Source organism: Lissotriton helveticus, chromosome 2_1 (genome assembly GCF_964261635.1).
Source record: "Lissotriton helveticus chromosome 2_1, aLisHel1.1, whole genome shotgun sequence".
Classification (NCBI taxonomy): Eukaryota; Metazoa; Chordata; class Amphibia; order Caudata; family Salamandridae; genus Lissotriton; species Lissotriton helveticus.
The window spans coordinates 333,883,682-333,906,851 of NC_136059.1; the positions used below are offsets into that span (position 1 = coordinate 333,883,682).

Sequence of the window (23,170 nt, forward strand, 5' to 3'; positions counted from 1 at the left end):
GAACGAACAGCGGCACTCCTGTTATTAGATCTGAGTGCCACGTTCGACACGGTGTCCCACGAGATCTTGTTGCGGCGGTTAGAGGAAGCAGGCGTCAGGGGGTCCGCTTTGTGTTGGTTCCGTTCCTTCCTCTCCGACAGATCTTTCCAGGTTGCGATCCCACCAGGTAAATCTACCTCTCACCTGCTCACTTTGGGGGTCCCACAGGGATCATCTTTGAGCCCCACTTTATTTAATATATACGTCAGACAGCTGGCTGCGGTAGTCAAACGCTGGGGCCTGAAAATGGTTTCCTATGCGGATGACACGCAGCTGGCGGTCACATTAAGTGGGGACTCAGCTGTGGAGGCCCTCAAGTTTTGCGAGGGGCTCCGTGCGGTGGCCAGTTGGATGAATCAGAACTGTCTCCAATTGAACACTAAGAAGACAGAGGTCATGGTGGTCGGAAAGCAACCTGGATGGTGGAATGACAACTGGTGGCCTCGTGAGTTAGGAATGATCCCTTCTCCCGTAATGGAGTTAAAAAATCTCGGGGTCTGGCTGGACCCCACCCTCAGTTTCATCTGCCATACCAAAAGTGTGGCTGCCTCCTGTTTTGGCATTATCAGGGGCATTAGACCTGTGCTTAAATTTTTCGATGCCCCCACGAGACAGCTTGTGGTCCAGGCCTCAGTACTATCTAGGATAGACTATGCCAGTACTCTGCTAGCAGGTACGAACCAAGCGGAACTCATGCGGCTGCAGCGAGTGCAGAACGCCGCAGCAAGAGCGGTATTAGGATTGCCTAGGCGATGTTCAGTCTCAAGAGCACTGCAGGCGCTTCATTGGCTACCGGTTGCTCGGAGGATCGAGTTCAAGGTGCTTTGCCTGGCTTTTAAAATTTTAAAAGGCACGGCCCCTCCTATACTGATGAATCTACTGACCCCTTATGTCCCTTTTCGATCCCTGAGATCGATGGGTCAGTATCTGTCTGTTGTTCCACGCTTTCTGTTGAGTAGGACGGGCGGCCGCTCCTTCCGAGTAGTAGCCGCAAAATTGTGGAACTCTCTTCCTATTGAAATTCGAGCTTTGGAAGACTTACTCCAGTTCAGACGTGCCATTAAAACCTTTCTTTTTAATAAAAATCCTTGATTCTGCGGCTTTTTGCGATGTTGTGTATACCTTTCTTGGCGCCAGGAAGCCCCTTTGCTGGGGCAGCTGTGCGCGATACAAAAACAGCTAACATAACATAACATAACAAGAAAAGGTGGCATTCGTGATGAGACATAAAAGCATCACTCGTGACACACGAGGGATACATCACTCTAGATGTGTTCCTGAAGGGGAAGCCCTCAGCTGAAGCCTGCTCGGATGAAACTTGTGACTCTCGATGACCTTCTATTGTTTAATGTTGTCCTTTCTAGCATTAAACAAGCATTGGCATAGCCAATAGGTCTCGCCTTTGGGACCTTATAAGTGTTTAGCCATGCAACAGTTGTTGTTGCACCAAGGATATTGTGCTGCATAACTAAATACTTATAAGGTCCCAAAAGCGAGACCTATTTGCTATGCCAATGCTTGTTCTCTTTTGGCAGTGCACATTCCTATGCCTGAGGCTCATTGCAGTGGTCACCCCATGTCTATAGTGGTCACCCCATGTCTGTGCATTAAAAAAGTGATGGAAGAGGTTAGGCGGTAATCTAGCTCCTGCTTTTGTCTGTTATTTCACCATTGTTTGCAATTGATGGTTCCGACTAGGAGAGTATTGTCCACATGCCTGGCGCGTTTTACTTCTAGATGTGAAACTGATGTATCTCTGAAAAGTTACCACATTTTGAATGGGCTCTTCAAATTGAAAGTGCATTTTTGATAAAGAGATGCTCCTATATTGGCTTTATTTGCTTTGCTCTTTATGTAAATCATACTGAGAATCGGAAAACAAGAATCTAGCACATTCATGTGTTTTCTTTAGTCCTGCATTCTTTTCTCTTCCATAAAGGTGAAATCTGTTACTCATACTAAAACTCATGGAAAACAAGCATTGGCAAAGCCAAATCCCACCGGCTCCTAACTGAAAATCCATGGCTGTTTCAATTCATGCAATGAGTCATCCATTCCTCCTTGCTCTAAATAACTCCATATCCATGCACTAAGTCATTCATTCTTGCATCAATGCATCTATTCACACACCCATTGACCACTTCTTACCTTCTCTACTCAGCAATCCAACAATACCACACAAACTCACCAATCAGTCAATAGCTAGACCTGTTGACTGATAGCTGAGGGTGTGAGAGTGCTGCCAGGAATGTGTGTCTGGTGATGGCGCACAGGATTACCAGCTCAATTCATCATACTCACCTGGACCCATAAATATTCACACATTTGAACCGGTAATCCTGCTTCTACTTACTACCTATCAGAATTTTATAATTTTAGGACTTATACCTGTACACCATGACTTACCAACTTTTGTCACCTATGCCATAAGTCCTAGGGATCGTAAAGGGAGTTAGCATAATAGGTAGCAATTTAATAATTTACTTTTTCTGTAATAACCACAGACTCAGGAGAAGTTTTAAACACTTTATCTATGCAAATTGTGTAGAGTCAGAGGCCACAACAGAGTGACCAGAAATTTTACAAGTAAGAATATAATTAATAAGGCATAAAGTCTGCAAAAACTATAATAACACCTTTAGACATTGGTACCTGGGAAGGGTGAGAAAGGGAAATAGCACAAGGACAAACCACATGGATTATATTTACCTAGAAGGCTGTGAAGACCAACCTTGGCCACGGGCTGGGACAAAGAGGAAGGCTCCCGACTAATCAGGTGCCAATGGGACTGGACAGGTGAAGATCAGGACAGGTAACCTCCACTAGAGCAACGCCAGCGTCACACCCCTCTCTACAGCAATTTGGTACCCCGCTTGGGTAATCAATACTTCTCCCTTAGCACACCCCGATTCTTCTGACAGAGTGCTCTGCCAACACCTCTGCTCTCGATTCTCCTTCAGCATACGTTGGGTCAGTGACAGGTCTGTGACAAGTCGGACAAATCATCAGTGTGGGTACCACCCCCTAAATGTTGCAAGTTCTATGTGTTCCCTTCATTTGATTGGTCAGAAAGACGAGGAGAGGTCATCGCACCATACTAAGATGAGATCATTTCAATTCTATATAGTTGATCAATGTTCCCGCCCATAATTTATTTTCCCATAACTTTATTCCTCCTACCAATATTATTTCATTTTAGTATACAATGTTTTAAAATTTTGTAAGTTGTCTTCCTTTCCCAGGTCATGGGGTGAGGTTCCCAGGAGCATCGCGGGTAAGACAGTCTTTGGCAGTGTTTCAATGCCATTGCTCAAGGTCTTTCGGTGCTCCCAGCACATGCGCAGAGCGGGTTAAATATGGCTGTTCATGTCACCCATAGGCCCAAATACGAGCTATTAATAAAATCAAAGAGAAACAGATTAGAATACAAAAACAAATGAATACATTGTATACCACTTATTTCTACTCTAACCCCATTACTTTAATTTAACTATAGCGTTAATAGTTAAGCAGAGCTAACAAAGTTTAGTTATAGCAGTAGCAGGTGCATTAATGTGTGAGACATGAAGCTGCCATCTTGGCACTTATGCACAGCTGCAAGAAGTTCCCACCAGGAGCGAAAGACGTCACATCACGTAGATGTGGCGGACGCATGTGCAGCAAGTTTCCCGCATATTCGGCAGCCATTTTAGGACACTCGGGTTAATGATAGTAAAAGCTCATAGGCAAGCTTTACCATCTTACTAGAAATGTTGTGTAATGCAAATATTAGTAAACAAAACATGTTGATTAATAAATTACAAGTTATTTCGAGAGGGCTGATTACAAGCAAGTTTCTGTACCTATGAAACCTTGCTCCATCACTGGTAAATTGTGATGGATGTGAAAGTGCTTCTGGTAGAGTGTGTCTTCTAGTCCATGCAGTGCATAGGAGTACTATCAGTACTGTGTGTTTGCTAGTCCTGGAGGGGTATGAAAGTGCTGTCTGCACTGTGTGACTACTAGTCCGCGAGGGGTATGAGAGTTCTTCTGATAGTGTGTAACTACTACTCTGGTAGTGTGAGACTGCTGGTATGTGAGGAGAGAAAGAAATCATCTGGTAGTGTGTCGCAGGTATTCTGTGAGGATTGTGAAAGTTCTTACAGTAGTGTGTGGGTGCCAGTCGTGGAGAGGTGAGGGTGTTTTATCGGTGTATGGCATATTTTGTTTTATCACAATAATAATAATGGTATTAAAAGTGATGACATGCTGTGCACTTTTCTAATGATGGTTGAGTCTTAGTCCTAAAACAGTGTTGCAGCTTTTATTCATAAGTGGCCTCCTCTTCCTGACCTTGGGGACCTCAGCGGTCTGCTTGTCCTAAGGTGGCTGCCTAAAGATTGACGGGTAGGGTTAATGACTAAGGAAACCTCTGTATTTACTTTTTAGAAGTCCAGCGCCTGCTGGCAGGCCTCCAACACGCACTACGCCTCCAAAACTGTGCACCACTCATTCTGTTTAGGGGTGCGACCAAACACCAGTTACACAAGTGACAGTCACACTCTGTTCTGGGCACAGCAGAACAGCTCCATAGCAGGTTCTAGAAGTTACTCTTCCTAGGTGATGCCAGTCCTCGTTCACAAATCCTAAAGCCTCTTCTGCTCCCCTGAGTGTGCGTAAACTAATGCATGTGATTTACACTCAGGAGTGCATGTGCAGGACAGTGAACTTAATGGGAGAAGATAGTTTTCCACAAGATAGGATTACTATTCTACACCTATTACCAAGGAGAAGTCCTCAGGGAAGCACTGAAGAGGGCTATATTTCTTCTAGTCGCAGCAGAACAGCACAGCATAGATCCCACTACCCCAGTCATCACAGTAGTGGAAGCTTTGGGGGGAGCCTGGCAAAAGATAAAACAATAAATAATGCGTTCAACATTGGGAAAGAGGCAGGGAGCACACCACAGTGGCTCGGCCATATCTTTATTTACTGCAACACACACCATCCACTAGCCCACTCCATTCCAGCAATTCATTACATCTAGAAGAGACAGCCACACTAGGAACATGTGAATTAACAACAGCACTGCAGCTGGGGGAGCTTATGGTGCCTCAAAATGGGGTGCTATTAGGGATGGCAGTAACAGTGCTAGTTTCCTCAGAGGTAGAGGGGAATAGCAGAGTGCTGGAAATGGCCCTTTTTGCAGGGTTATCCCCAAACTTATTGTTTTTTCCTCTTATTTTTCCCTGACCTGTGTGTGTTGGTTTTAGGACCCTGTCCACTTTACCACTGCTAATCAGTGCTAAAGTGCATATGCTCTCTGTGTAAATTGTGTTATGGATTGGTGTTTCCATGATTGGATATTTAATTTACCTGTTAGCCCCTTGTAAAGTGCCCTGCATGTGCCAGGGCCGGTGAATCAAATGCTACCCAGGGGCCAGCAGCACTGGTTGTGCCACCCCCATGAGTAGCCCTGAAAACGGTAACTTAGACCTGCCATTGTAGAGTCTGCAAGCAGTTTGTAACTGCCATGTTGACAAGGCCAGTGCACACACTGGCCGGTCCCTAACCTTCCCTTTTCTTAGATGTCAGACATCCCTCAGGTAGGCCCAAGGTACCCCTGTGGGCAGAGTGCAATGTATGTGAAAGGTAGAACATGCCCTGGTGTGTGTGGCATGTCCTTATAGTGAATTACAGCCAATTTTGTTTTTCACTATTGCAAAGCTAGGATAGAATAGGAGATTTGTTTATAACATCTTATAAACATAACTGGCCCAGGGAATTCAGTGAGAAAATAAAATGTAGTATGCCTGAACTCAGAATCTAAAGATGCATCTATTAGTGAAGGTGATTTTTACATTCTGCGTTTGAAAATACCACTTTCAGAAAGTGGGGATTTTCTTGCTCAGTCATCCCGTGTGCCCCTGCTGGAATATGGAATGCCTGTCTGGGTTTAGATGACAGAAGGCTGGGGGGCCGGAGGGGCTTCAGAGGGACTAGGTAGGTCAGGAAAGTGCTGAACAGACCTGGGCTACGATGGGATAAGGGGGTGGAGATTTCCGTGTACCTCAAAGGGCCTGGTCTGCCTCTGACAAATGCCGTCTCCAGCTCCTGCTAGGAATTCACACCAGGGAAGGCCCAACTGGTTCTGGCCAGGAACAGACACCCTCTGCCTGAAAGATCAAAGGATTTTTTAACATAAAAACTGGGTCCCGAACCCCTGAACTTTAGAACTCATCTGGATCAAGAAGACTGCCAAGAAGGAGAGCTGGAGAAACTGCGAAAAGGAACGACTGTTTTGCTGGGCTGACCTGCAGTTGCTGCTTTTGTCTAGGGCAGCAAAAGGCCTGGACTGGACTTTCTGAAACCTAATTTGTGAGTATCTCCAAGGGCTTGAGGTAGAGCTTGCCCCCTGCTCACGAAGTCTCAGGAAGAGCAAAGACTTCAAGTTCTTCGACCTGCAGCACCGGGGACAGTGTGTTTGGTGCTGCAACCCGAAGAACACCAACTAAGCGATGTCTACGATGCCACTGTGGACTCCGTGTCCTGAAGGCACTGCAGATGGCACTGCCGCAACGCCTCAAGGACGACGCCTGTTGATGCCGCCACTGAGCCGCTGCTTAGACTGCGACCTGTGGGCACCGCACTCCGCACCGCCTCGCTTCATACCAATGCTTTGGCACTGCAGAGGGCACCGCCGCAATGCTGCACGGCAACCCTGGTCTCACCGACGACACCTGTTGATGCTGCCACCGAGCCACTGCTTGCACTGTGGGCCCCGCACTCTGCACTGCCTTGCTTGACGCCGAAGCTGTGGCCCCGCAGAGACCACCGCCACAACGCAACACAACGACCCTGGTCTCACCGATGCCACCTGTTGACGCTGCCACTGACCTGCTGCTCGCACCGCAACCTGTGGGCACCACACTCCGCACCAACTTGCTTCACGAGGACGGCTTGGCTGGCCTGACGCCGCCACTTCCCATCAAAATCAATGCCGCTGCTTGCACCATGGTTCGATGGCACCGTTCGTAAGTTACACGATGCACCGCCCTCATCCCGCACTGCAGCCTTGGCCTACCGCCTACTGACTCCGGCACCATCGACTCCAGTTTATCAGCCGACGACGGTGCTTCAGCAACAACAATGCCCCTCCCTGCACCGAGACCTGCTAGCAACGCGACGAGCACCGTCTCCATCTCTCAACGTGACCCTGGTCTCACCGACAACGCCATCCGCCACCGCCACCGAGTCGCTGCTCGCACCACTACCTGGGGGCACCGCACGCCGCACTGCTGCGCTTCACACCGCAGCACCCAATGCTTGTTGGCGCCAGCGCTCCGGATCCCATCAGGAAGGAGCTCGACCTGCAACACGAGTGAATTCAAGGGCCCCATCGCCCTGCATCTCTGAAAGGTACTGTTTGCGGGTCTTCCCGACACCGTAGGTGGCCTGTGACCCAGCGGTCAGCCAGAACTGTTTTTGGATTTGTTATTTACGATGCCGTGATAGCCCCGGATGGAAATATCTACATCAAGAAACTATTTTTAAAAGCATATTTTGATAAGTGAAGATTTTGAAGTATAGTATTGTGGATTTTTATCGAATGTGGTCTTGTCTTAAGTATATAAAAATTGGATATTTTTCTAAACTGGTGTGGTGTCCTTCTGTAGTGCGTACACTGTTTTACTCTTGGTTATGTGCAAATGCTTTACACACCGCCTCTAAGATAAGCCTGGCTGCTCGTGCACAAGCTACAAAGGGGGTAAGCGGAGTTATTTTAGAAGTATAACTCCCGTATCCTGACTAGAGTGGTGGTTTCTGCCTCGCTTTGGCGCAAGTCTCAGCTAGCCAGAAATCCCATTTCTAACGAGAACAACTCTTTTCCAGTGCTTATGGCAACGTTGGGACTGCTTTGGGGGCTCCCAGGTCAATCAGGTGTTATGAAGCACTGACTGTGAAAATAGGAGTATCTTACCTGAGGTGTAAGCGTCCCTACTAGCCCCAATCTGAGTATCCAGTATGCCGAAAGGTAATCCAATGCTTATTCTGGGAGGTGGTGTGGATTACAAACTCAGGAGTCCACAGAGTACCACATAAAACCTATTACTTAATGCCAATATCCATACATAAAAGAAATGTATTCACACGCGCAATAAATAGCAAAAACTAAGCTTGCAAATGTATCCCATGAAAACCAGCCCTCTCTAGCCTGTTCAGTACTAATGATCAGTGCACAAGAACTCTCAGTATTAAGCAATGTAAAGTCTCTTTCTATGGGGTTTGCCATAGAATGCATAATCTAAAACCCTTTCCTAATCTATTTGCCATATTTCACAGTGTAATACCCCTTCCCAATGTTCTTCTCCTAGAGTGCACAATGTAAAACTCCTTCCTATTGCACTTAACAGAGTTCATAATGTAAACCCCCACCCTGCTCATAGGCTTACAATGTTCAAAACCACTTCCTCCTTTATGTGACAGGAGTTGTATTAACAATGTCTTGCTCAGTTAAGAACAATGGAGCTACTTGATAGGTGGGATAACACATCTTTTGACCAATTAAATTTATATAAAGATAAAGCAAAGTTGCGGCCACAAAGTTCTCGGAGGACCTTTCTGTGGACACAAACTAAGCACCAAGTACACAATTTTAGTACTTGACCCACAGGGTAGCGAGGTAGGGCCGTCGAAGGCTTACTATTTGAGGTTAGAGAGTTAGAATCCCAGGTCGCATTAAGGAACACAATGACACTTAATAAATCAAAGTCCAGGGAGTGTCTTTCCTTTAAAAAAGACAAAGTACTTCAATTCACACATACACTCCTAAATATTACACATCGAATTATAAATGTATACAATGACAACCAGTCTGCTCTAAAACCTACTGAACTAGATATCTGTGTAAGATGGACCTTCATTGTTAAGCAATGTCAAGGCCATATCTATGTTTCTAAAACATTTAAAAATGCAAAACCCATTCCAATTACGTTTGCCACAGAGTTCAGAATGCAAAACCCTTTCCTACTGTATTGGTCTCTGGAATACACTTTTAAGAAGCCATCTCTGCTGTATTAGAGAGGGATTTTGCATTAACAATATCTCCATTGCTTACACACAATGGAACTACTTCATGGGCAGCCTAACATAATTTAAATCAAATCACTAACCCCTTCTTGCTATGCTGCTTTTTAATATCTTTTTGTGATTACAAGAGTTTTGACTGACAGCTAAAGCTGTCTTTATCAGACCTAAAAAAGGACAAGAAAAGGGGTTGGTTATACATCCGATTCAGTGTCAATTTGAAGAGAGTCATTACCTTAAGTAAAATGGGCATGAGTACCAAGGAACAATCCTTGGACATTATGTGTTCAAATCAAATCAAAATAATCTCTATTCGGTTTCAGACAATAAAACCATAAAAGCACACGACAAAACATGATAAAACAGTCCTCACAGGCACATATCACATAAAACTTTAACCTTAGTTAAAAATAAATGCAGGAGTGCAATCGCTCCAAAGTCACATATACGAAACAAAGTGGAAAGATCGCTTTAATTAACACAATTAATCCAGTCTGATAAAAACATTAATAATACAGGAGGTGAGCGAAATTATACTAAGTGTAAGGTGTCATAGATGGTATGCTGAAAACAGGATGATTAGTTGCAAGTAGACCTGACAGCAGATTTTTAAAAAATGAACACATAAAAAACAGTGCTGCCCATAAGCATTCGTATAAAGATAAAAGCAGGTCACACTTGCCTGAAATTAACCTTTTTCAGGATCAGGACTAAGAAGGTCTTTCTAGGTGTGTCATAAAAACTACAGAACATCAAGGGCCAGATGTAGGTAGCCTAATACCGGTCGGTAACGGCCGAAAATCGGTGTTTTCGGCCGTTACCGACCGGTATTTGGAAAATGAGATGTAGGTCGCCTAAAACCGGAAAAAATACCGAATCGGTAGATTACCGGCTCGGTAAAGATACCGAAACGTCAATATTTCCGAATCGGTAAAATTACCGATTTGGAACAAATACCGAGTCGGTAAAAGTACCGAATCGGTAAAATTACCGATTCGGAACAAATACCGAGTCGGTAAATGTACCGAATCGGTAAAATTACCGATTCGGAACAAATACCGAGTCGGTAAAAGTTCCGACTCGGTAAAATTACCGATTCGGAAATTACGAAATGGAAAATACCACGCCATCGAGATGTAGGTGAGCCTTAAATTACCGATTCGCTCCGAAATTCGGTAATTACGAGTCGGTATTTAACATGGATTGCAAGCAGGTGGTAATCAGGTGCAGCCTATAAAAAAGGACCCCAAAATGCAACACTGGAAGCAGAATGGCGGCTTTTTACGTCATAGCAAGACGGCTAAGGCTACAGGCAGCAGGTGAGAGGGAATGGAGAAGGGAGGAACAGGTATATAGGCAAAGGATTACACTCCTCCAATTGACAGAGCCAAAGATACTGCAGAGATACAGACTGCACCCTGAAACCATCATGGACCTGATCAGGCACCTGCATCCACTCCTGGACCACCCAGACCAAGGGCCCATGCCATCCCACCCCATGTCCAGGTGCTCTGTAGCATACACCTCCTAGCATCTGGGAGCTACCAGAGTATAGTGGCAGCGGTAGGTGGGGTGTCCCAGAGCTGCCTGTCGCGTTTTTTCTGAAATTTCCTGGATGCCATGATGCAAAGAATGGATCACTACATCCACTTCCCAGACACTGATGCGGACTTGCTCAGGACCAAGACTGACTTTTACCTCATGGCAAACTTCCCACACGTGATTGGCTGCATTGATGGGACCCACATCCCCATTTGCCCCCCAGCTGCCACAGAGCCCATATACAGGAACAGGAAGTCAACACACACAATTAATGTATAAGCAATCTGTGATGCCAAGTTCATCATCACCGATATAGTGGCCAGATACCCAGGAAGTACCCACGATTCATATATCTTCCAAAACAGTGGGATCTATACCCGCCTGACAGCGGGTGAATTCGGGGAAGGATACCTGCTAGGTAAAGAAATGGGTGACACTCCCTTGATAGATGAAGCAGACGTATGTCAATGTGTGCATCTGAGTAATGTATATTTTGTCTTCCACTTTAGGGGATAGTGCATATAAACTCCGTTCCTTCGTCCTGACACCCTACCTCAACCCCACAACCCCCAGCCAGAGACGTTACAATGTGGCACATAAATCCACCCGGAACATCATTGAGCGCACCTTTGGCCTCCTGAAGAGCCGGTTCCGCTGCCTCCACAAAAGTGGGGGGGCACGGCAGTACACACCTGAAACGTGCTGTAAGATAATTGAAACCTGTGCAATGTTGCACAACCTCGCAACTAAGAGGGGCACAGAGGTGGAATTGGAGGAGTATGTAGACCATGAGGATGAGCAGGCACTACCAGCAGCCAACACAGTCGGAGTACCAACACCCACAGATGGAAGACAGAGACGGACAGAAATCACACACAACTACTTCTGAGCAAGTATCGAGACAAAGCACGTGTTGTACGTCAACGCACGTAGTTTATTTAGCACTACGTAGAAAAGACATGAGCCACAAATGTCACATACTAGTGTGCCTGGCACTACTGTGTGTACAGGGGTTACCTCACCCTCACTTGTCCAACTGAACATGCTAGACTCACTGCTTGCGGCCATGAACAGCCCCGCGTGATGCATGAGCTTGGCTGGGTTCAAAGTCTGCTGTGCCAGCGCCGGCACTCTGGCGTCTGCTACTCCTCCTTACTTCAGGGACAGGGGTGCTGCCCCTGCTACTAGTGGTATCTGTGTCCCCAAGACCTTCTGCTCCTGTGGTGGCTGACTGGTTTGTCAGCAACACTTCCATCGCTGTAGTGACTCTCCCCATCCCCCGTGTGAGGTCAGTACAGCAGTGCACCAGCCCCTCCTGCATTGCAATTGACCGGCGACACATCAGTGAAGTTGCATTTGCAAGTTGCCGCATGCCGCCTGTCTGCTGCTGCGTACGATGGGTCTCCCTGCGCCTTTGTGCACGGTCCTCACGAAGTTCCTCACAGAGTGTCATCACACACTGAGACATGTCCCTGACTCCCTCTGCCATGTCCTTCATGCTGTCTGTATTTGATGCTATTCCCTTGTTCATGTCTGTGAAGTTGGTGTTCAGAATTCGCATCTGCCTGTGTACTGCACTTATCCCTTTTGCCTGCAGGCGCTGAACCTTCACCATTGTGGTCTCGAGGCCTTGGAACACACTCTCATCATGGCCACTGCCACCTGACTCCCGGACCCTATGACGTCTTGTTCCTTCAGATGGCCTGACAGGAGTGGATGTGTGACCTGGTGCATTCCCTGCCATAGACTGCATTGACTCCTCACATTCCCCTTCCTCATCCGAGGATGTTTGTAGGATCCTATGTGGGGGACCCTCATGCCTCACAGGCCTGAGGATTTCAGACACCTCGGAGTCTGCTGGTGTGTGTGATTGTTCTGACGCAGGTAGTGGTGAGCCAATGAGCACAGGAGATGCTTCCAGTTGCATGGTGTCGTCTGCCTCTGGTATGTCTGCTGCTTGTGTGCATGGTGCTGTAGGTCTTGCACTGCTGAGCCCAGCATCCCTGCCTTCTTGCTCAATGCTATCCCTTTGGGGATGTGTCTTCTCCCTCACCTGCTGTGACTTGCGTGATGTCTCTCCTGTGGACAGACATGGACAGTATCTTAGTGGTGCTTTCACCTTGTACATCAATATTAAATTACATTTTCACATCACTATTTTCTGCTCCTCCCATGTGTCTGATTGTATTGTGTGGCATGCCTGACGACATTTCATGTTGACTGCTCATATGGGTATTCTTATGACTACCACTCCCATAATGCATTGCAGGTGAGTACTAAAGTCAGAACTGGATTTCCTAAATACATAGCCACATTGGGGGAGGTACACAGGCAGGGGGTGTGGGATGATGGACATGTCCCTTACCTTTCTTAGCTGCAGCTCGGGCTGAGCTGTCTGCATCACCAATCCCCAGGACGCAGTCTGGCTCCAGTGTGGACTCCACTAGCTCTTCCAGGTCTGTGAGTGGAGGTGCCTTGTTCTTCCCTCCACCTGTTAAATTGGACTCCTTGCTTCTTGCAGCCAGTTTCTTCTTAGTGATGATCCTTAGATCGTACCATCGCTTTTTTAGGTCGTCCACTTCCCTGTTGGTCACTCCTATGGCGTTGATTTTAGTCTGGATCCCCAGCCAGGTGGTCCTCTTGACAGCCTCTGGTACCTGCAGGGACTGCTTTCCAAAGATTCTTGGGTAGTGCTTGACTACCTCCTCCACCAGCACCTGCAGTTCTCCAGTGCTAAACTTCATCTTCCTCTTCCTCTCTGCTCCTTCCATCTGAGAGTATTGGGGCTCCATTTGTTTCTCCTGCAGGGATCTGCTTCACAACTGCCTGTCTCTGTGTGTCTGCTCTCCTGTGTGATCAGTTACACTGCACCTGCATGGGTGTGGCCACTTCCTGGTTGTGGGGTGGGGTCGATGCACAGGATTGGTCTATTGCTCTGTTGGTTGGCTGAGGGGCGGGATGGAGACACGTGATTGGTTGATACTTCAACTGCCTGATATTTTGTATCCCCGACTCGGTATTTACCGACTCGGTATTTACCGATTCGGTAAATACCGAGTCGGTAGTTTCAATGCATTCCTATGGGCCTCCCGGCCCATAGGATTGCATGTGAGTTACCGATTCGGTATTTGCCGTATCGGAAAATACCAATTCGGTGAATACCGTGAAGGGGTTACCGATTTTTACCGAATCGGTATTTTTTACCGGATTTTGACCTACATCTCGTTTTACTTTTCTGAAATACCGATTCGGTAAAAATCGGTATTTTGGAGTCGGTAAAAATGTGTTACCTACATCTGGCCCCAAATCTCTGTGGGGATTTCCCATCCAACCACAATGCGACAAACTTTGCCCCAGCAAGCACATCTCCACCGTCAGGGTAGTTCTTAACAACGTACACTGGGCTTCCCAAGCTCATTAACTTCCCTGGCCAGTGACTGCTGCACAAAAAATGCCGCCTTTATGTGGTTTAAGTCCTTCTTGCTAGTCAGGTCAGAGTTATTAAAAAGAGCTCCTCTCCCTAGGCTCCTGAGACTCTCCTCGATATACTTAAGCCAGGGTATTCGAGAGACGTGATCTAGGGCCAAAAGTCCTTTCAGATCAATTTGGTTAGCGATGTCCCTATACCAGCCCAAGTTTTTAACCTAAAAAACACAGGATGGTAGCAATCAAATCGGTGATGTGAGCCACACCAAGCTCCTTATGTATGGTGAAGGAGGGGGTGCCCTGTGGAAGAGATAAAAGCCACCTCAAGAACTTTTTTCAGCAATTTGGAAAATATCTGGGGTGATGTATACCCAGATTTCACTGCCATACAGTGTTTTAGATCAACACTTGGGGCCAGATGTAGGTAATCCCAATTTACCTATTCTTAAATACCGAATTTTAAAATTATATTTACCGAATCGGTATTTACCGATTCGGTAATTGCCATTCATTTCTATGGGCCTGGAGGCCCATAGGAATGAATGGCAATTACCGAATCGGTAAATACCGATTCGGTAAAATGGGGTAAACATTCAAGGGTGCCAGGGTGTCACTTTGACACCCGGTTGCACCCCTGAATCGTGCTTGTGTGCAGATGTGGCACACTGTCTGCCACATGGCACAGTTGAAAATGCACAGATTTGCATTTTGAAAAATATTCGTTATTTACCACCAACTTGTAGTTGGTGGTAAATAACGAATCCTTACAGGTGAAAAGCACTCACTTGAGTGCTTCCTACATTTCAGATTCGGTAATTTATCGAATCGGTATTTAAGAATTCGGTAATTTACCGAATTCTTAAATACCGATTCGGTAAATTACCGAACCTGAAATGTAGCCACCTACATCCAAAATGCCTAATACCGGTCGGTAACGGCCGAAATTCGGTAATTTCGGCCGTTACCGACTGGTATTAGGGTTCCTACATCTGGCCCTTGGTCCTATAGAGCTGTAATAAGGCCTCCACTGGTCTTTTTCCCAGTCTGGAGTTAAAGATGGCTGTAGTCTCTGCATAATGTCATTTTTTGTGGGCTATTTGAAGCCTCCATGTCATTTTGGCGTCTAACAACACCCCCAAATATGACAAGCATTGGCATAGCCAATAGGTCTCGCTTTTGGGACCTAATAAGTATTTAGTTATGCAACACAATATCCTTGGTGCAACAACAATTGTTGCATGGCTAAACACTTATAAGGTCCCAAAGGCGAGACCTTCTGGCTATGCCAACGCTTATTAACAGTGGTGCTCAGTTTTTTTCCTCATCTTTGGCAGGATGAAAGGTTGCTTCAGCCCTGCTGCCACTCACATTTGTGAACAAGCAATTCACCGAACTGTCTCAGTAGTTTTCTCACAGTACTTCATTCATTCATCTGACCTGGGCGCAATACTGCTGAATTATACTGCATGGACTTTAGTTTGCGTTGCAGCCTCACCAATAAGAAACCCATACTCAGCTGCTGAGGCAAATGGCTCCCATTTGGTGCACGCCCGGACAGATAGACGGTGTGCTGAAGCCTCATGAAAATCAATCTGCGAAGGCATGCAAACACTTGTACCCCTTCCATGCATGCGGGAACAGAGGGTCAGACAAGGGGTCTACTCTGCACGTATTTTCCCAGGCACTGCGTGTGAAAACTCAAAACACATTATCTGTGCAGACACTCGAATGGAATCTAATAAACCCGCCACTGAAGACGCCGGCCTGTGCCTCCCACATCATAACTGAGCTGCAATGGTGGACAGAGGACAATGGAACGGGATAAAGATTGGTTTGGACTCTTTCTTTCCGCATGCATAATCATGGGACCAGGCACGGTGGCCTGCAGTTCCGGGCAGCGGTGACACAAATCACGACTGCGAGATGTGGGTCTTCTGTAGGCTCCATGCCCAGAAACAGACCCCACAGAGCCCCTCGCTATAACTCTGACTGGCAACTGCTTACCCCAAATGCCCTCCGGTCTTTGACACCCGCTTACCCCCCTATATTATTCATGTGGGCCGACCCAAGATAAGGCCCTGCTCACTCGTGTCATAGTGTTTTGCAGCCGTAAATGTGTAGAAAATCCTGATTAATGGCTTGCTTTTGTAATCAATATGGCAAAGGGGGTGAAAAAGCAGAGTGACCACTTTTGTGCACTTTAACCCTTCGTGCGGGGAGACTTTCCCTGTGAATGCCCTGCAAGAGATGACCATGTTTATTTCTCTGGAGGCCTAATGCACTTTGGGCGAGTGGTGAAAGATGTGCTGCAATTACCTAGAAGGACTGGTTTGTGTGACAGGACGCGACTCGCGTTAAAGAAGGAGGCAGCAGGGGGAGGGAAAACAGGAGGGGCCTGCGCCTGTTTCCCTTCCGGGAACGAGCAGGGGCACCATATGTTTGCAAGTTAATTACAAACATATGGTGTCAAAGCTTGCAAGGAAATCACCAGACGTGCACGCGTTGCCATTGAACGCAATGGAACGCGTGCACTGCAATGGCTACAGGTCTTTTTCCTATGTAGCGCGTGCGCGCTGCATAGGCGAAACCTAAAAAACAAGTCATCCTTGGGACCGGGGTGGACCCTACCTTAAAGGTGTAAGTCCTACTCGAGCTTGCACTCAATTGCATAACGTAGGACTTTGAGTTAATAACCATTAAGTCCTGATCCCCAATGAACTGGACAAAAGAAGTCAATAACATCTACAGACCGCGCTCTGTCCTGGCCATCAAAATGTCATCGTCTGCATACAGCACAACCAGAAGGCCACGCTGTCCCATCTGGGAATAATCCACCTTAGTCTCCAAAAGAATCTTCTCTATGCTGTTTCTGTATACATTAAATAAGAAAGGGGCCAAAATAAAACTTTGGGGACCCCTCTCTGGATTGAGAACAGGTGCGAAACCTTCAGGTCAACCGAGTATCGCACCGCCACCTTCATGTCCCGGTGAAGATCTTGTATGAAGAGAACTAAGTCCCTGTCCACTTCCAGGGAAAGCAAGGTTTGCCACAGCCTGCTTCTGTGCACACAGTCGGATGCAGAGGAGAGGTCCATAAAAGCAAAAAAGATAGGGCCTGAGCCGACGACTGTGTACTTGTTGGAAATCCTAAATAAGTTCAAGCATTGGTCTATGGTAGAGCGGCCAGGGCGGAAGCCATATTGGGCTTCAGACAAGATGTTGTTCTCGGAGGCCCAGTTGGATAGCCTATCCAAATTCAAATCAAATTCAAAAGCTTTATTCGAAGTGTAAAAACAATTCATAAAAGCATATACAGTACAATCATGATCATTAAAATTCATCATATATACAATTTTGATAAAAATGGAAAACCAATATTAAAATACATACTAGCAGGTTCCTAGGAGATAGACGAAAGATTTCAGTGGGAGGATTTAAGTTAAAAAGGACTTAAGAGTTAACTCATCAAGGAAGCAACAGTTATTCAATTATAATGGACCTTCTCAATCTCAATATTGCTCTCAGGAACATGGTTATAGTATTAATAGTGTAGTAATCTTCCAGTGTCCTTAGTTTATTATATGCCTCTCTTGACTTTCTAACTCCCCAGGATAACAGAAGAGGTCTTAAAATTTGTCGCCTTGGGTGTGAATAAAAGGTACAGTAGAGGGTACAATGACTATTTGATTGAGTTGACACCTCATCACATGGACAGATTATTTTTTCTTTAGACCAGTCATTAGTCCTTGGGAGAGTTATTAATCTAGAAAATCGGAAGCATGTTAGAAGCCTACGGTAGAAGAAAGGTTGATCTACTACAAGGTAGAGCTGGATGTTTCTGTGCAATGTAACATCATCATGATTAATAACTGATATCTTGGATCTCTCTTTATTCCATCTTTTCATTTCGAGATATTCCAGCAAAGTTTTTTTATAGCACAGATCGTGAGACAGAGTACATTGTGGTCGGATTTGAGAAATATTCCGGATGACCAATTTCGGAAACAATATTCTTTATATAGGAGAACCGTGTAATGTTTTTTACTCCTTCACACATCAAGCAGCCCTCTATTATAGTTCTGTTTAATGCTGTGGCAGTATTAGTCCAGATGTTATGCCAGAGTAAAATTGGTGCCACCTTTATGATGTCCGAGATGTAATGTGTGGCAAGCTCAGCATGGAGCACGTATATAGATGTGCTACTTGGCACTGCCAAGAGGTAGCATAAAAATTTGTTCTCTATACGTTGAATTGCTTCCACGGACTGTAGTCCCCATAAACCTGCTCCATAGGTTCCTATTGAGACACATTTTGCTTTAAAAATTTGGAGGAGCCCTCGACCCTATCTTTTTAGCAAAGTTTAGGAGTGCTCCCGTTGCCTTGCTAAAAGCTAGGGCTCTCGCGGTGACTGCGGGTTTCCAGGTGCCTCGTCTATCAAAATGCCTATCCAATAAGATCCGACCTACTGCTTTACCCACAGAGTCCACCCAGGAAATAGGCCTGTAGCAGTGTGTGATATCTCTAGTCCCTTTTTAGAAAATTGGAATGATAATGGAAGTGGCCCATGAGGCCGGGCGACCAGACCTGACTGCCGCGTTGATAACAGAGGAAAGCACAGGGGCCCACAATTCCATATTTGAGATGTACAGATCGGGCGGAATTCCGTCTGGTCAAGGAACTTGTTAGGCGTCGGCCCAGCAATTCCCGACCTGACTTTTCCCTCCGAGACTGTCAGGGCTGATTTATCATCGCCCGCTCCTCCAGGAGTGCCCCAGACCAGGTGTCCCCCAAACATATCCTCAAAGTGGCTAAACCGAGCGTTCTCTGTAATGGGAGCATCTAAGGCATTAAAACTGTGTCTACTTCCAGGAAGGGGCTGTTGACAATGCTCCAGAACTTAGTACTGCTGTTAATTATACTGGCTTCCATGGGCTTACTCCAAGCTACCTCTTCAGGGCATCCCTGCGCTTGTTCAGAGCTTCTTTGTACTGCTTTCTGCCAGTTGTACCTCGGTCGCTATATATGGGACTAGCATGCAAGGCTTCCTTAAGCTTCCTGGCTGCGCGTGAGCATGCGGTGTCAAACCATCTTGGCGACCTGTCTAAGCGCCTTTTAGAAGCGGGAGACGTCAAAAGATCAGTGATGGAGCGAGAGATAGATGCAAAAGCGTTGACAATTATCTCTCCCGACTCCACCTGCATGGCCAGACAGATCTTGGATGAGCAAGTAGCAAGAACACCTTTATGACTCAGGGAAACTTACCCTGCCTTCAGCCTCAACTGCGGAGCTCTCTGTTGTACCGTCATGAGCATCCATCCAATTCTTCAAGACACCCTGACCACAAGAGGCAAATCAGTAGTCAGTCATATGTACACTATAAGACTCATATGTTGTATGAAAAAACAAAACTGCAGAAACAGAATATCCCAGAAAAAATGCCCTTCATCAATTAGGAACAAATATACGATACACGGTTGGAATAGGGGTTTCTGGTTGGCTAAGGTAAATATCCATCTAGAGAGAACCTACCACTCTAGTCAGGGGAAGCTAGGCACAGTACGAAGCTAGCCTGTGCTCACCCCTCTGGTAGCTTGGCACAGAGCAGGCAGACATATCAACAGAGGCAATCTGTAAAGCATTTGTGTAACACACACACACACAGTAAAACAATTGAGTACACCATAAAAAGACTCCACACTGGTTTATAAAAATAGCTGACTGTATTATTAATAAAACAATACAAAAAAAATACAGAATATACTTTTCAAGTCATAAGCATTTAAAGAGCATGTGCAATCAAAGTGATGGGAACACATGTGCTTCTATTTGGTTCCTTACAGTAGTCTTAGCAGTGGCAGCTCTTCCGCTAAGGCAGAGGAGTGTCGCCCCACTGCTATTTCAGCAGTGCAATAAAGAAAAAAAATGATAAGAACAGGACATTATTATCATTTTATTTTTCTAAGCGGGAGTTGGGTGGGGCTGGGCTCTGAGGCCAGAGCAGGGGAGGAGTGGTTTGTGATCCTCTCAGTGCACATGACTGTTTGGCCTGCCCTCTAGCGTCATGATTGGCTGGGAGAGTCCGGAAGCCTAGGTGCTTCTGGTGCTTCCAGCAGACCTTCCTTTCAGGATGGAGGAGAGACATGCGGTGGCGGGAGAGGCGGCGTGTTGGTGAAGTTATGTTTAATTATTTAAAAAATGTTTTAATCCTCCCTGCCCACCTCCTCTGTTCCGAGGCAGCCACCACTGAGTCTTAGTGAGCTCACAACCATTCGAATCATAGATCAGGAAATAGACTTGCTCAAAAACTTTATACCTTAAGCAGGGTTCAGCAGTTACTATTAATCAATACTTCAGGTAGGTCACTTAAGGTTGAGGTAATCGATATGCTCTGGTGGGTCAGTTATGGGGACTGTGGGGTACAGTACCTTTTGATTGTGTTTGAGGGAACAGGCAGCGTTGGAGTCCGGTGTGGCTGTTTAAAAAAGAGTAAGGGCAGACGTGACGGTCTACCTTCCCACTGAATGGCGGGTAGGCTGAGTCTCGTTGACTGACTTTGGCAGTGACGCTGTTTGAAGCTGGCAATTCCGATGCGTCGATCTCCCTCGGTCGGGAACCACATGGGGATCGGAGCCGCACTGGGATTAGCTCAAATTTCTCCAATGTTTGCAGGGTGCGCTGAGCCACGCTGAGCTGTCCTCAGGGATACGGCTTCAGAAAAACAGGCCACCGCACCAGTCTGTGAGCGGCATGCAGATACTGGTCCTTGGAGGGAGCACACCGAGTCCTTCTCAGTGTGAGATTAGAGCTCTGATCTTCCACATACAGAGTTCTGTTTTTGTGTGGAGATCAGCACTGGCATCGCACTGGTTCTCAATGAACGGGGCTCTTGCAGTGATGTAATGTAATGTAATGTAAATTGCCATTTATTAAGCGCAAGCTGTCACTCGGCAAGGAGTATGCTGGCGCTGAGGAATAGACGATGAGGGAGGGTCCTATGACATACCAGCTTGTGTCCCAGTTAAATTAGCGCAAGGCAGCAGACATCGGAGATGCTGTATATCCATGTCTTCAATGCCTTCCTGAATTGAGATTCTGTCTCCTGTAATCTAAAGTTGATTGGAAGTGCGTTCCAGGCTTTGAACCCCAGGACCGCAGCAGTTTTTCCTCCTTTTGTTATCCATTTGAAGGTGGGAGGTTTCAGGAGGCTGGCTGTGGATGACCAAAGCATCTAGGTGGTGGTATAAGGGGAGAACCGTGCTGAGAGATACTTAGGTCCTAGTTTAAGGATGGCTCTATAAGTGATTAAAAGAATTTTAAAAAGGATTCTTTTATGAATCGGAAGCCAATGCAGACTTTTAAGCCCCGCTGATGCAGACGCTCTTTGTGGCAGCCTCAGGACAAGGCGCGATGGAGCATTTTGGAACACTTCCAGTTTTTTTATCGTGGTGTTATTTGCAGCTGCAAGGAGGCTATTGCAGTAGTCCAAGCGAGAGAGAATTAGGGCAACGGCTACTGATTTCTTTGCCGGATCAGATCAAATAATTTCTTTAATCATCTTATTAGGCTACAGCTGGTCCCTGTGGCTGACGTGTGCGGGAGAAAGGACAATGCAGTATCAAACTGTACCCCTAGATTTAAAGCTACTTTAACCATATCTGGTGGGGGAGTAGTTCCCTCTGGTCACCACATATCCAAAAGAAAAGTTACATCTCTCCCAATGGGCAGAATTGTTGTTTTATCGGTATTGCATTTCAAATGGTTATCCCTCATCCACTGTATAACTTGCGATAGGCAGCATTTAAAGTTCGCTTCGGCCTCTGGGTTATCGTTATCGAGAGATACCATCATTTGATTATCGTCTGCATAGGACGTTACTTCGATTCCGAAGGAGCTTATAAAAGAGATGAGCGGGGCCATATAAATATTGAACAACAGTGGGCTCAATGAGGAGCCTTGTGAAACTCCTGTCGTTATGATTTTCTCTGTCGAGAGGAAGGTACCTAGGGTCACCGCTTGTCTACAGTTGGTAAGAAATTATGTAATCCATTCAAGAGCAGTGCCTGAAATGCCGCTGCAGTGGATTCTCTTTAAAAGGATGTCATGCGAGATGGTATCGAACACAGCAGACAAATCAAGTAGGATCAGCACTGCTTTCCTACCATTGTCTGCTACGATTTTTAGGGTCTCAGTAACTTCAAAAAAGGGCTTATTCAGTTGAATGCTTCAGTTGGAAGCCCGATTGTTGTGGATGGAGAATATTAGCTGCTTCAATTAATCTAGTGAGTTCCTTGTGTACAGATGTCTCTGTTATTTTACCCAACACGGGGAGCAATGAAATGGGCTAAAGATTAGAGAGCACCAAGGGGGTCAATATTCTGTTTCTTTTTCAGAGGTTTTACCAGGGCCAGTTTCCACTCATCTGGTACAATGCCTGTACTTAGTGAAGAATTAACTCTTTGATTTATGACAGGGTTGACTAAATCAATAATTTTATGGAGAATCATGAGGGGACATGCATCTAAAGGAGAACCTGATTTGTAAGTCATGATAGCCTCGTGAATCAATTCTAGAGGCACCTGTTTGAAGGTTTTAATGCAATGAGCAGGGAGGTTGGGAACTGATTCTGTAGAATCATCCCCATTATGGCTGGGAGTGATTGGAAAGTTCTTCTGAATATTAAGAATCTTTTCTTCAAAGTAGGTTGAGATGTCATTGCACAATACCTATATCCAAAAGTGATTTGGTATAGGGGGTGAATTCGAATGAAATTTCTGTAGTGCACAAGGATCCATTTCAGCTGCATCCTGTCAGCCAGGCTACCCCTGGGTGCTAAATTAGTGCTTTGTGTGAGGACAGGACACAGCCTATTCAGATTTAAGTGTGAGCCATCTCTCTCCCTTCCTGCCCAAGAAGGCTATTAGAATGCGGATGAATGCTGTTGACTCTTACCTTCCTGTGTTTGTGGCTGTCCGGAGGGAGAGCACAAAGTGTAGCAGTCAGCCAACCCAGACATTTATTGGAGACAGCCTGTCAGGCAAAAAGAGTAGTAAGTACAGAGAAATGTCCACTTTTTTAAAGTGGCATTTCTAAAACAGTA

The 23,170-nt window shown here is 46.0% G+C and overlaps 1 protein-coding gene across 1 annotated transcript in view; it reads right to left on the reverse strand.

Annotated features, from left to right (window-relative positions):
* Positions 1–2,572: 2,572 nt before the first annotated feature.
* LOC144819343 (uncharacterized) overlaps positions 2,573–23,170 on the reverse strand; it is a 122,593-nt gene continuing 101,995 nt past the window's right edge. Inside the window, exons 3-5 of the mRNA XM_078677284.1 lie at positions 23,023–23,100; positions 19,336–19,407; positions 2,573–3,431 (exon numbers count right to left, since the gene is read on the reverse strand). Coding sequence (XP_078533410.1) covers positions 3,390–3,431; positions 19,336–19,407; positions 23,023–23,100 — 192 coding nt within the window. The 3' untranslated portion in view covers positions 2,573–3,389. The remainder of the gene's footprint in view (positions 3,432–19,335; positions 19,408–23,022; positions 23,101–23,170) is intronic.